We start from the raw sequence: 14,522 nt of genomic DNA, 5'->3' as shown, positions 1-14,522 counted from the left end.
CCAGCTTAGACACTTTATTAATTATTACTTAATTGTTTACACTAAGAAAATGAACTGGATGGAACCTAAAGGATGGAAATAAATCATTATATAAGTTATTGTCATCGCTCACTGAAAGGACTGGGAATTATTTTATATTTGTCCCATGTTCATTTAATTCACATTAAAGGGGTCATATGATGTTTTTTTTTTTTTTTTTTTTTTTTTTTTCTATTGTGTAATGTATCTGTTAGTGCATGTTTGCAAAGTTACAAAGCTCATAATACCCCACAAAGAGATTTATTTAATCTAACACTGCTCCAGACCTGCCTTGATCAAAGTCCAGATATTACTTCCTCAAACGTCTACATCACAATGTGAAAGATTAGCATAATACCGGCCCAAAGGCATACCTAAAGAGTGAATACGAGGCTTCAGTCAATTGTAGCGTTATCACCATGTCGTGGAAATGCTGTTTGTTTGGATGCAAAAGCAAAACCCCTTTCTTTGGCCCTATGAAATGAATGCACTTATGAATCAGTGGATAAGATTTATTTATAACGCTGTTCCTGAGTTGTAAAACTCAAAAGTTTCCTTGTGCACAGCGCATTTTACAGAGCACAGTTTCCTGAATCTGAGAGAGTACAACACTGGCTATATACTTACCACAGTGAAACATTCTGCTCAAGTCGTGTCCACAAAGTTGGTTTTGCTTGATCGACTTGATCGTCCACATTTTCAGAATCTGGCCCAGGCTCGCAATGATACTGTAAAACCAACGACACTATTATTAACTCTGTGTTTACAAATGATTTACCATAACCTTGGTTCCCTGAGATAGATGGAGATAGACCAAGGTTAGTAACCGAAACGTTCCCTCTCAATAACGGTTCACTCGACATTGTGTCAGTAGACATTGCGTGTTATTAGCACAGGACTGTAAGCCTGTAAGACTGTAAGGCCCTGAAAGCCTGGCCCAGGTATGGAAGCTCCGATCCAAGGACCTTAACGAGAGCCTCGAAGTGCCCTCAGGACGGTGGACAGGTCCCAAGTCAGAACCATATGGGGGCGAGGCGTGTTCAGCTCTCTGTTGTGAAAACTTTCCTCCTGGAAACCAGCCCTAAATCTACTCCCAAATGGTACAATTGCAGAGCCCTCCAGGGTTCCAGAGCCTTGACATAGCCGTGGGATGGACACAGTCAGTCGTGGCCTAATGGTTAGAGAGTCAGACTGGTGACCCAAAGTTTGCAGGTTCGATTCTCAATACCAGCAGGAAATGACTGAGGTGCCCTTGAGCAAGGCACTTGACCCCCAATCGCTCCCCAGCAAAAATGGCTGCCCACTGTTCCGGGTGTGTGCATCCACAGTTTGCAGTGTAATAAGCCTCTCGTTGAGGTAGTTCAGGATGCCATATTAGTTCAGTTCCCTTCCATCTCAGGGGATACATCCATGCATTTTGTGAAAGTGTGGGGTGCCACTGACAGTCCAAATGGTAGAATGGTAAACTGGAAAGCCATTCCTTTAAAGGTGCTCTAAGCGACGGTGGGTGAAGCCACTTATTGTTGACGTTCAAAGTATTGTCAAACAAAATGGAGGCTAGCTCAACCCTCCCTCCTCCTCATCCTGAACCCCCCCCCCTCCCTCCCGTGCTTCCTGAAACAGTCATGAACCATTTAGAAAAACCAAACTGGATTTACCCACCTGTCCAGCAAAAACAGAGCCACCTGAATGTCGGATTGGAAGCCCTTCTGCCGGCGGAGTTCTCGCCACCCTTTTGAACGCTTTTCCGATGTAAATTCGGGACTTTGCACGTTCCTTCTCCTTTTCCCCTCTTCTTTGCTATTTGTTCATCAGAACGTCGTCTCTTTGGTCGTGTGTCGGCCATATCAAAAGAATATACATTTTTAACGTTAGTCGTTGTCGTTGTCTAGGACATCTCTCCTCTAGCTAACTTCCCTCTTCATGCTTCTCTCTCCTCCACTCCCCACACCCCCCTTCATGTGCACGCGCACTAACCCCCCACCCCCAAATCATTCTTGTCGGTTATTGGCTGGAACACTGTTTGTTATGTTTCGTGGTCCAGGCTGGGCCAGTTTGTTTTTCTTGCCGTTTGTGGAGCCTGGGCTGTCTACAGAGACCGTGTTTTTTACAGTGTGTTCAGGGGACAGGCAGCTAGCAGATAGTGAGGAGATGTTTGCTGTATGTGACAAAAATGTTTTGGTCTAAAAAATGTGTGACATCGCTTAGAGCACCTTTAAATACGAATCTCAAGAATGGTCTGTGATGAGGGGCTATCTGGATATTAAACTATGCACCCTTCAGATCCACTGATTAAAAACAATCTCCATGGGCACATGGGATTGTGTGAGGATTTGTTTCATGGTTAAGATTTTGAATGGCCGTTTCATGAGGGCGTGGTTCAGCAGTCTTAGATCGAGGATGGGCCATAATGTATTATTAATTCGAAAGTGAAGATCTTGGTAACCCACTAGTAATGACTGTGAAAGTGAAAAGCATTATAACCCTCTAGTAATGACTTAAGTCATTGTAAACTTTTGAGGTTTTTGTATAGTAATTGCTTCTGGCGGATTTTGTAACACTTTAGTCATTACTAGTGGGTTACCATGATCTTCACTTTAGGATACTGTTCCAAATGGCCAGTAATTCCTTTAGAAGGATGTAGTAACACTTGAGTCTTTACTATCTAAAACCTTATGAAAACCTCAAACACTTACAATGTCTTCAGTCATTACTAGGGAGTTATCATGCTGTTCACTTTAGCATATTGTAATAAAACTTTTGCATAATTAGTAATTCCTTGTTCGTGTTTGGTAATACTTGAGGAATTGTTGGGTTTTCATGTTAAATGGGGGCATTCCATAGGCATAATGATTGTAATTCTGTACCAGCTGTATGTTCTATCCCCTAAACCTACCCCTAAATTTTCCCATCACACAAAACTTTCTGCATTTTTAGATTTTCATAAAAAAACAGCAGCTGCCAGCTAGTATGATTTATAAGCTATTTTCCTCATGGAGACCACAAGGATTTTGGATATTGCCATCTTTATGGGGAAATTTTGACCCCATAATGTAGGGTTACCAGGTCACACACACACACACACACACACACACACACACACACACACACACACACACACACACACACACACACACACACACACACACACACACACACACACACACACACACACACACACACACACACATATGCATATCCCTTCATTGGCTTCCCTTCTATCCATCCTCCCATCTTTCTCCCTCCCCCTTCCTCTGTCTGTTTTTGTCCACTGCTATTATTTCCATCTCAGTAATCTGTTGAGGTACATTTAGTTTTCCGAGCAAGTTATTGAATCATAACTGTGATTTTAACAGAGTAATTAAAGTTTAATGTGGCCCTGACGAGCTACTCCTTCAGGAAATGTTGTGATATTAAATTATTTATGACTAGAGGGTCTCTGTACCATATGTAAATCATTTAGATATGCAAATGGCCCGCTAAATCTCATAGATTATGAATAAAAATGTACTATTCCCATGTTTAGCTTTGGGCTTTTAATCATGGAATTACTTTTCTTTTTGTTCATGCCTGAAGACATATTAATCATATGCTATAGAAACACTGTACAAGGTAAGACACCTTGTATTATATGTGCATACAGTTCAAAAGCCAAAATAAGAACCAGTTTTATATTTTGTCTGTTGACATTGACACTGCATTCTTAGGCCTGCCTAAAACATAGTCTACACAGATATATGGAAACGGATGCCCAAAACAGCGCAATTCATAACATAAAACAAATACATGTTCTATTCTCAGTAATGAGAATATCTATCATTATCAATCTCTATCATTGTTTTTCTATCGTCAAAATAAAAACTGTCTCATGTTTTCTGTAAAAGCTGAGTTTACAGTGCATCCGAAAAGTATTCACAGCGCTTCACTTTTTCCACATTTTGTTATGTTAGAGCCTTATTCCAAAATGGATTAAATTCATTATTTTCCTCAAAATTCTACAAACAATACCCCATAATGACAACATGAAAGAAGCTTGTTTGAAATCTTTGCAAATTTATTAAAAATAAAAAAAACGAAAACGAAATCACATGTACATAAGTATTCACAGCCTTTGCTCAATACTTTGTTGAAGCACCTTTGGCGCCAATTACAGCCTCAAGTCTTTTTGAGTATGATACGCTTAGCACACCTATTTTTGGGCAGTTTCTCCCAATGTTGTTTGCAGAATCTCTCAATCGCTCCATCAGGTTGGATGGGGAGCATTGGTGCACAGCTATTTTCAGATCTCTCCAGAGATGTTCAATCGGGTTGAAGTCTGGGCTTTGGCTGGGCCACTGAAGGACATTCACAGAGTTGTCCCGTACCCACCCCTTGTCCTGTTGGAAAATGAACCGTCGCCCCAGTCCGAAGTCCAGAGAGCTCTGGAGCGGGTTTTCATCAAGGATGTTTCTGTACATTGCTGCATTCATCTTTCCCTCGATCCTGAAGAATCCTGAACATCCCCACAGAATGATGCTGCCACCACCATGCTTCACTGTAGGGATGGTATTGGCCAGGTGATGAGCTGTCCCTGGTTTCTTCCAGACATGACACTTGCCATTCAGGCCAAAGAGTTCAATCTTTGTTTCATCAGACCAGAGAATTTTGTTTCTCATGGTCTGAGAGTTCTTCAGGTGCCTTTTGGCAAACTCCAGGCGGGCTGTCATGTGCCTTTTACTGAGGAGTGGCTTCCGTCAGGCCACTCTACCATACAGGCCTGATTGGTGGAGTGCTGCAGAGATGGTTGTTCTTCTGGAAGGTTCTCTTCTCTCAACAAAGAAACACTGGAGCTCTGTCAGAGTGACCATCGGGTTCTTGGTCACCTCCCTGACTTCTCCCCCGGTTGCTCAGTTTGGCTGGGCGGCCAGCTCTAGGAAGAGGCGTAGTGGTTCCAAACTTCTTCCATTTACGGATGTTGGAGGCCACTGTGCTCATTGGGACCTTAAATGTTGCAGAATTTTTTCTGTACCCTTCCCCAGATCTGTGCCTCGATACAATCCTGTCTCGGAGGTCTACAGACAATTCCTTGTACTTCACGGCTTGGTTTGTGCTCTGACATCCAATAAACTGAATTTACCACAGTTGTAGAAACATCTAAAGGATGGTCAGTGGAAACAGGATGCACCTGAGCTCAATCTTGAGTGTCATGGCAAAGGCGGTGAATAGTTGTGTACATGTGATTTTTCGCATATTTTTTTTTCATTTAAATTTTTTTTTTTATACATTTGCAAAGATTTCAAACAAACTTATGTCACGTTGTCATTTTGGGGTATTGTTTGTAGAATTTTGAGGAAAATAATGCATTTAGTCCATTTCGGAATAAGGCTGTAACATAACAAAATGTAAAAAAATATTAAGCGCTGTGAATACTTTACGGATGCACTATATGTTAATGATTACTAAGCAATGTAGTATTTAGGTGTATTAATGTATGTATGGTCACAAGTGTGTTTATTGACATTTTACAGTAAATTCGAATGTGGTTCATCTAACACATTCTCACAACAATTTCTATCTATTTTGATTTGTTGCATCTTCATATGAATTTGTACATCCCCATTTGTGCACTTTTCATATGATTTGCTCTCACCCCACTGGGGAGCAGGTTTAGGGATGGAGTTGGGCATGAAGCTTCATACTTAATTTATTCAAATCGTACATTTTCATTTGAATCACATCATATGAACTTGTATGAACTTGCATATTCGTAAAATAGCTATGTTTTCTCATGACATTGAGTTGGGCTCATCCAATCAGAATTTAGAGTCAGAAATTCAAAGTTCTGTCATGACAATCTAGATGGCTCAGGCTGATTGGTCCTTAACTCAATCTGCATGCAGTCACATCATTTTCAATAGGGCACAGCTGATTGGTTCCTGCTGGATCAGTGGCCAATGAGCTCGCTTCTCAACCTTTAAACACTGGTCAGCATTTGCCGTAGCAGTTGCAATGCGCTTTCAGAAACCCTCCACCTACCCCATCTCCACCTGTATAGATCTGCTATGGGTAATTCACGTATGATAAATGGTACAGCAGCAGCATGTTACTTAGTTGCTCACAGTAATGTCTCATGTATGTATTGGCAGTACCAAGTCCCTTACTTGATCTGCAGCAGCAGCAATAACGTTTCAGGTTACGACTGTAACGTTACGAGATGCTGTGTCGATGACGCTTTGGGAACGCCCCTGCGTGATTGCGTCTGAAGCACGTGTCAACTAGTCCACTGGCGAGAATGAGCGTCACGGGCGGGTGAAGTCATGACCAGGAAAGGATAAAAGCACATCCGGTCTGACCGGCGCTAGCTTCGATAAGGCCGAAGCAAGTCGATCACTGGGATGTAGGAAGTATGGTAAAGTGATGCAGCGTCTCGTTCCCTACTCAGGGAACTAGGGTTACAGTCGCCACGCCAGTCGTCACCTCAGGGTGCCACGAAGGAAACGTATAACAAGAGGTTCTCTTCCAACAGATAAACCTCCCAGAGGGGCATGGTAGGCAGCAATGGCAGCAACATAAACTTTCAGTGTGGAAGGAGATAACCCTGAATCAAAACGATCTTGCAGGAACTCAAGTATTGAACTAACAGTGCAATTAACTGGATCCCATTGTCTTAGATTACACCAAGAAGTAAACAATCTCCATTTCAGGGCGTATAGCTTCCTTGTGTACGGAGCTCTGGAGTTAAGTATGGTCTCTACAACCTCAGTTGAGAGACCATAGCCTATGAGTCAGGCCCCATCAGAGGCCAGACCCACAGGTTGAATGTTTCTGGGTGGGGATGAAGGATTGCTCTCCCCGCCTGAGATAGAAGGTCCCTCCTGACCGGCAGCTCCAGGGGAGAGCCTTCGAGAAGGGATACTAGGTCCAAAAACTACACTCTGCTTGGCCAGTACGGAGCTACCAACAAGCCACTCACTCCGTCCTGGCGAACCTTCTCCAGAGCAATCGGGGGAAATGTGTCCAGTCCCAGTGGGGCTGGATGCATGAGAGAGAACCCAAGTGGACAGTGTGTCATATTCTGAGACCCAAACAGATCCACCTGTGCCTTGCCATAAACTCCCCAAATGTGCTCCACCACCTTGGTGTGGAGCCTCCATTCTCCGGGCCTCAGCCCCTGCCTCGACAGGAAGTCTGCTCCTATATTCAATGTAATATTTCAATGTAATTGTAATCAATTGTAATTTTCAGTCCCGGAATTTAAATTGCTCTCAGGGAGAGTAACTTCCCAAGGGACCACAAGAGAATCTGGTGCGGCAGTTTGCATAGTGGGTGTGAACGCAGACCCCCCTGATGATTTATATAGGAGACCACTGACGTGTTGTCTGTGCGAACAAGCACGTGATGGCCCCTCAGGTCTGGAAGGAAATGTCTCAACGCATTGAAGACGGCCATCATCTCCAGGCAGTTTATGTGCCACGAAAGATGATGACTCCTCCATAGACCCTGAGCTGAGCGGCTTTCCATTACCGCTCCCCAGCCTGTGAGAGAAGCATCTGTCGAGAGTGAAACTCGATGGCAAAGAGCTCCTAACACTGGACCCTGGGATAGAAACCAAGGTTTTCTCCATATAACCAAGGCACGGAGACACCGCCGTGTTATCTTGATAATACGGAGTGGGTTCCCCCTCGGGGAAAACCCCTTGGTCTTGAGCCACCACTGTAGGGGCCTTATGTACAGCAGGCCGAACGGAATAATGTTGGATGCTGCTGCCATCAGGCCCAACAGTCTTTGAAACTGTTTGACAGTGAGTGACTGGCCTAGCTTTATCTCTTTTACAACTGTGAGGATCGAAGCGTCACAAACAGGAGAGAGCATGGCCCTCATTGTCACTGAATCCCATCTGATAAATTTAACCAAAGATGCCATAGACCGCCCAATAGCACGAGCGGTCTCTTTCGTGGCTCGAAGAGAAAGATTGGTTGCCCGACGTATATGCTTTACCCACTAACATAGATGGTGTTTTTAACGGCTTTGTGGGCAGCATAGGGTACTTCAGGGACGATGCCAATGCCGAGGATAAATAACTGGCTAGTGGCTGTTCAACTTACCTCCACCAGCTCCTCATACGCTGGGGAAGAAGCTGGCGTTTCTTTTTCCCCCATTTCGATGCTCAGCACATCTAGTCCCTTAGAACTAGACAGCTGAAGCACCTGTGCCTCTTCCGGATCGGAAGGAACTGCGGGGCGGGCTTCCAACTCCGGAGAGAGAGCACTGGATCCCACGGGTAAAGGCTGAGAAAGGGCGGGGCCCATGTCAAACCCCGCCGTGAGATCCATTTGCGATCCCCACGTCAAGAGCTTCCGTGCTGCCTCGGCAGCAGTGGGGCCCGAGCCGCAGGGAGCGCTCACTTGAACACCCTCCTCGAAGAGTGACAAGCGAGAGCGGAGTGTGCGAAGCGGCAGCCTCTCACAATGCTCACAATCAGCCCCCTCGGGCTGACAGAGCATGCCCCACTCCCAAACACATCACACAAAGTTTGTGTGTATCTCCACCTGTGATGTAATGAGGACAAGGAGAAACACACAACTTGTAAGACTGTTTGGACGCCATAATATCTTAGATTGAGCTGTATATATCGTGACAGACAACAATAAATAAGACAGTTTGTACCACAGAGCGCTTGCTGAGGCACAGAAGCTAGCGCCGGTCAGTCCGGATGTGCTTTTATCCTTTCCTGGTCATGACGTCACCCGCCCGTGATGCTCATCTCGGCCCGTCTCGCCATTGGACTAGTTGACACATGTGCTTCAGACGCATTCACGCAGGGGCATTCCCAAAGCGCCACCGACGCAGCGCGAGTTCCCTCGAAAGGGAACAGCAGCAGCAGCAGCAGCGTAGCAGATCTATTCTACCAAGACCAAACATATCAAGACTGTCATATCCATCACCATACCAAACACTCAGAGTTTTCATGACAGAACTATCCTTTTTTAAAAGTGCAGACCTCATCCAAACTAAATTAAGATAAACATAAAAAAATATATATATATATAAATATTGAAAGAGACATTGCTTTCACTTTTACCATTTTTTTTCTCAAATGAAGTGGAGTCTGTTTTAAATTCAGTGAGGTCTCTTCTGCCTGACAGTACAGCGGTGTGAAACTGCAGGACTTTCTAGCTGTCAGAACCCCACATTTCACTGCTGTTTGACAGGAGAAAAAGAGATAGACTGTTTGTTTGTGTGGAAAAAGAGAGAAAGACTTTGTGCTAAAATATGGCCATTTTGTTCATGGGTATATGCACATTATTTATTATTCTGTTGATCTAATTCTCTTACATTCTATAGGAAATGGTGGTATGAATGGATGTGAAATGTATAAATAAAAACTTTATATTAGGTGTCTATTTAACTACTATGTACTTACATTCAAACTAAAATGTTTGGAACAATTGTTGTAAACAGAAAACATGTGGTTAGTCATATTTTAACTATTAACAATTAGTACTATGGTTTTTGTTTAAATCTCTAACATTGAGTATGTACAATAGCAAAATAGTATTATTTTACTAACAAACATAAATGTTCAAGTCTTTGTCATAGTGTGATATTGAACATAATATTGAATACTGAATAAAGAAACGTATTCGTGTGTTTAAGAGAGTGAAATCCCTTGTTTCCACTATTCTCCTGTGACTGCTCATCTGCCATTTAACACATTTCCTGTAGTGTCTGAATGTCCATCATAACATCAGGAGGCAGCACATAATGAGACACAGAAAGATGAGCACTTGAGTGGCATCATATAAGTTGTATAAGCATGGAATTATCTTTTCCATTTTCCAGCCTGAAGTCCACTTAATTCCACATAATGTTGGAAATAAACTATTTTCCACCCTGATCTTTACAGTCAAACAGACTGTTTTTGCCACTGTATCTTTAAAATGTAAATGTGGATGGTCATATGAGCTCATGGTTTTGATGTCATAATCATGAATATTTCATGAGTCATTTCTTACAGTTTTCTTTCAATAGATGCACTAAATGGACATTACTGTATGGCACAAAGTACTGTACATCTATATGATTAGAATCAAACGAAAAAATAAATGTGCTGGCCCCTTTAAAAATATTAAATTGATTCTTAGTTACAGTAAAAAAAAATTCTGAGTTAACTGTGTTTTTATGTGTTGTACAGAGTGATGAACAGGATGGACCTGAGGAAGACACTAGGAGTATCACAGCATCTTCAGTTATGGTATGTCAATCTCTTCCATCTTTAAAAAACAAAATAGTATAATAAATATAAAATGTACATCTAGTTCAGTCATAAACTCTAGATGGCACAGGCTGATAGGTCATTTGCATGCAATTTGCAAACAATCACACTAATACCACATGGCACAAGCTGATTGGCTTCTGCTAATTCTACAGCCAATGAGATTATTTTCTCAACATTTGAATAGTCGGGTTCAGTGTTCGTTGTAAGCTGGTCATTGTTACTCTGAAGCTCTCACTCAGATCCATCTGTATAGATCTGCTTTTAGATATTTGTATGTCTATTTATTCAGCAGCAGCAGCAGCAAATCTTAAATGCTCACCTTATCGTGTCTGTGTATCTATTGGCAGTAGCAAGCCCAACAAAAGCAGAAGCAGTGTAGCAGATCTAGTCCGCCATGACCATATATGTTTATGTATTTATTTAGACAGCTCCATAATATTAATTATTTTTAGTAGACACTTTTATCCCACAGTACAATACAAATGACGAACACTATAAACAGTAGATGTATGTAGAATCTTCAAATGTGGTTGTTACATCGTATTGCATCATGCTGTGTTTTATATAACGCTGCACAAACTGCTATTATCATAAATCGATAAACCATACCACACAGTGTTTGGAGGAGAGGATTGAGTTCTATTTCAGGCAATTTTGCACATTTCTCAAACCATTTCCTGGCAGAGAATAGAAACAGTCTTCTCCCAGAACCGCATGCAGGCGTTTGAAGGACAGCCCCCTCAGTGAATGCTTGGGTTTTTTAATTATCGTAGAGGTGACACCTCTTCCCCGAGCATCTCTCACCTGAGCTGTAAACAGGGCTGTGAACTTTGCCGTCAGCGGCACGACCCTGAGTGTCATTGATGAAGGGAAAAGCTCATTAATACACACTCAGCGAGAGACAACACAACACGGCCAACAGAGAAACCCTTAAATTGCCCATATAGCTCATTTCTGATGTGTTTTTACAGCACTTCAGAAAGATAGTGTTTCATGTTAGTGAGTATGACAATCTTACAGAAATGTCAGACATGTGTAATATTATTGATTGCTGTACTGTTTTTTTCCACATTTGTGATGTTATTATGTGTTTACACATTCAAGGATTAGCAATCATGCAAATTCTGGCGAGCACAACCTAGGACATGAGCACCCAGGACCTGGTGTCCAAGTCTAGGTCTGGAGTCCAAGTCCAGGTCATAGAACCTCACAAATGTTTGCGGAGAGGACCAGCCCACCGCATAACAAACTTTTAGGGATATCCCTGACAACAAGGCTTTGGAAGCCACCATACTTCTAGTTGAATGAGCTCTGACAGCCTTAGGTGAAGTTTGTCTACTTCACCTAAGAAGTTTGTCTTCTCTTATGCAAGAGAAATGGCCTCGATTATCCACGTGCTCTTCCTTCGCTTGGTTGCTGTGGTTTATTGTCTAGGTGACCCGAAGCATATGAACAATTGATCATACTTTTGCCACAGGGCAGCTTTTTGGACATACACATCCAATGCCCTGACTGGGCAAGTTTGGCTTCTCCTGGTCTAGCGTCCAAAAGGGAGGAGGGCAAAAGACCAGCAACACTGTAGATCGCACCACATTAGTGGGGACCTTAGGCACGTACCCCAGTCTTGGGTGTAGAAAATAAGGATGTGCCCAAAGCCTAAATCCGAATTCGGAAGAGATTCGATGTAAGACAATGAGAACAACAGAATAATAATAATAATAAAAAATAAAAAAAAATCAGAAAATGAGTATTGCATTCTATGAAGCCCCTAAAGGGACAATGGTGAGGTTTGGTGCAGTAGTCAGTTACATCACAAGTACATCAGATTTCACTTATTACATGAAAATGTTAAGGAAAGATGACTGACAAGACGATGTCTGAGGATTTGGTGCGCAACAGATCCTGACCGTAATTGACAAATATCTTATCTTGTAAAATGTGTGGTAAATACCGCCGCTCCCTATACACAGAGTTTATGTGATGGCGAATTTGAAAGTGAAAGTGAAAAGTGAGTGCACATTTAAAAGCGATTTAAATACCCTGCATATTAATAGCAGCTCCCTGGTATCTGCAAATTATATACAATATAATTACCCAACTATATAATTGCAAGAGAACGCAAATCATTGCAATATATTTTTTCCTCCCTTTAGAGGTTCCGTAGAATGCGTAATTTCCCTTCCGAACATAGTATTTGACTTCAGTCACATCACTAATAGAAAAGCTTTCACCATGCCAGGTGCAAACTCCAAACACGAAGGGGCAAATGACAGGTCCTGAAGGTCTCCTAGGCCCTGTCCCAAATGGCACACTTCATATGCACTTTCGGTTTTCTGGACTTACAAAAGTCCATGAGACCGTAGGGTGCCTCATATGTCATTTTAGGTTTCAGAGGGGTGCTACCAAGCGGTGGATATGCGGTGGATATGACAATTTGCGGTGGATATGCACCCTCGATGCTGCACTGATGCGAGCTCCGCAGCAGACTTCTTCCCGACAGTCAAAGTGGCGTTACATCACGAAAGTGCAGGCTCGTAGGAAGACAGCGAGTGTTTAGGGTGCCATTTGGGACAGGGCCCTACTCTCTTTAGAGACGTAATAACCCAAAAAAAAAAAAAAAAAAAAAAAAACCTTATCAAGGTTAGAAATTTCTCTGCAACAGTCAGTAGGTTCAAAGGTGGACCTCGTGGAGGGATAACTAGAGTTAAAGGAACACTCCACCGTTTTTTTTTTAAATAGGGCTTATTCACCTTCTTTCCTACATTTAGATAGGTGGGGAAATGCATTTTTGTCTCAGTGCATGGATTGTTTTAGTTTGACAGGGTCGGCGCTAGCTTAGCTTAGCTTAATGAATGGAATCCTTTGTTTGCCAGCTAGCATGTCCTGAGTAAAAGTGATAAAAAAAATACCCCCCCCCCACTTAATTACTTCTTGTGGCCTGCGTATTCACAACGAGTACAAATAGCGATGCAGATTAATACTAGGTGATTTCCTAGGCAGATATTAACTTGGGACTACATTAGGGAGAAGCACAGGCGAAGCACTGCTACTTGGGCGCAGAAATATCATGCAACACATGAAATCCCACAACTTGTGAATACAGGTATAATATGGGTCGATCTATACATGCGTCATGTTTAAAATAATGACTTACTCTGTGGACCGCTATACATTTGGTCCATTCGGCGTGGGGCGTTTTTTTAATCTGACGCGTTGAGCCTGGTCATCAATGGCAGTAACTTGTCCCACTCGCCACAGCACAGACACTCTATTTCAGTCGGCATATATTGGCATTTTACCCACATTCACACCACCAGTTTGTGTTGACTCTCATCCTCACGTCCTCAGGCTATTGAGCGATCGCCACCTCCTCCTCCTGTCGTTCTATTTCCAAAGCACGCAGCTCATCTTCTGAAAACTCTGGTTCATAGAGGTATGGTTCTGGATCTTGACTGTCTGAGAAGTCACCCTCTTCGTCTCTCACAAAATCAGCCATGTTCATCGCCATTCATGTACTGTAGGAAAAATAGCCAGCTACTATTCACGCCGGTATGTTGACGGAAGTCTTGGGATTTCATGTGTTGCGTGTTATCTCTGCGCCCAGTAGCAGTGCTTCGCCTGTGCTTCCCCCTAATATAGTCCCAAGTCAATATCTGCCTAGGAAATCGCCTAGTGTTAATCTGCATCGCTATTTGTACTCGTTGTGAATACGCAGGCCACAACAAATTAGGTGTTTATTTTTGTTTATTTTTTATCACTTTTACTCAGGACATGCTAGCTGGCAACAAAGGATTCCATTCATTAAGCTAAGCTAAGCTCGCGCCGACCTTGTCAAACTAAAACATTGCATGCACTGAGACAAAAATGCATTTGCCCACCTATCTAAATGTAGGAAAGAAGGTGAATAAGCCCTATTTCAAAAAATGGTGGAGTGTTCCTTTAAGTATGGTCTTAACAACCTCTGTTGAGAGACCAGAGTTTAAGAGATGGGCCCCCTCAGAGGCTAAACCCACAGTTTCCACAATTCTGGGCGGGGGCTTAAATTTGTGCTCAATGCCTGAGACAGAAGGTCCCTCCTGATGGGAATCTCCCACAGAGAGCCGTTGAGGAAAGAAGTCAGGTCCAAAAACCATAGTCGGGCCGGACAGAAAGAGGCTACTCATATTTGTTAGAACCCTGTCTGGAACTCCCGGGAGCTCGGGAGAAAGGTGAGATCGGGGGAAAGGTGTAAAGATGCAGCCTTGGC

At 42.8% G+C, this 14,522-nt stretch overlaps 1 protein-coding gene across 3 annotated transcripts in view; it reads left to right on the top strand.

Moving 5' to 3' along the window:
* Positions 1-14,522, top strand: part of LOC311283412 (uncharacterized protein) — a 96,190-nt gene that overhangs the window by 27,028 nt on the left and 54,640 nt on the right. For all 3 annotated transcript variants that reach the window (XM_084397776.1, XM_084397777.1, XM_084397778.1), the window contains one exon: positions 10,193-10,252. In XM_084397776.1, the coding sequence (XP_084253902.1) occupies positions 10,193-10,252 (60 nt within the window). The remainder of the gene's footprint in view (positions 1-10,192; positions 10,253-14,522) is intronic.

The sequence above is a fragment of the Rutilus rutilus genome (genome assembly GCF_951802725.1).
Source record: "Rutilus rutilus genome assembly, chromosome: 23".
Taxonomy (NCBI): domain Eukaryota; kingdom Metazoa; phylum Chordata; class Actinopteri; order Cypriniformes; family Leuciscidae; genus Rutilus; species Rutilus rutilus.
This window is presented reverse-complemented; position numbering and strand designations above follow the sequence as displayed.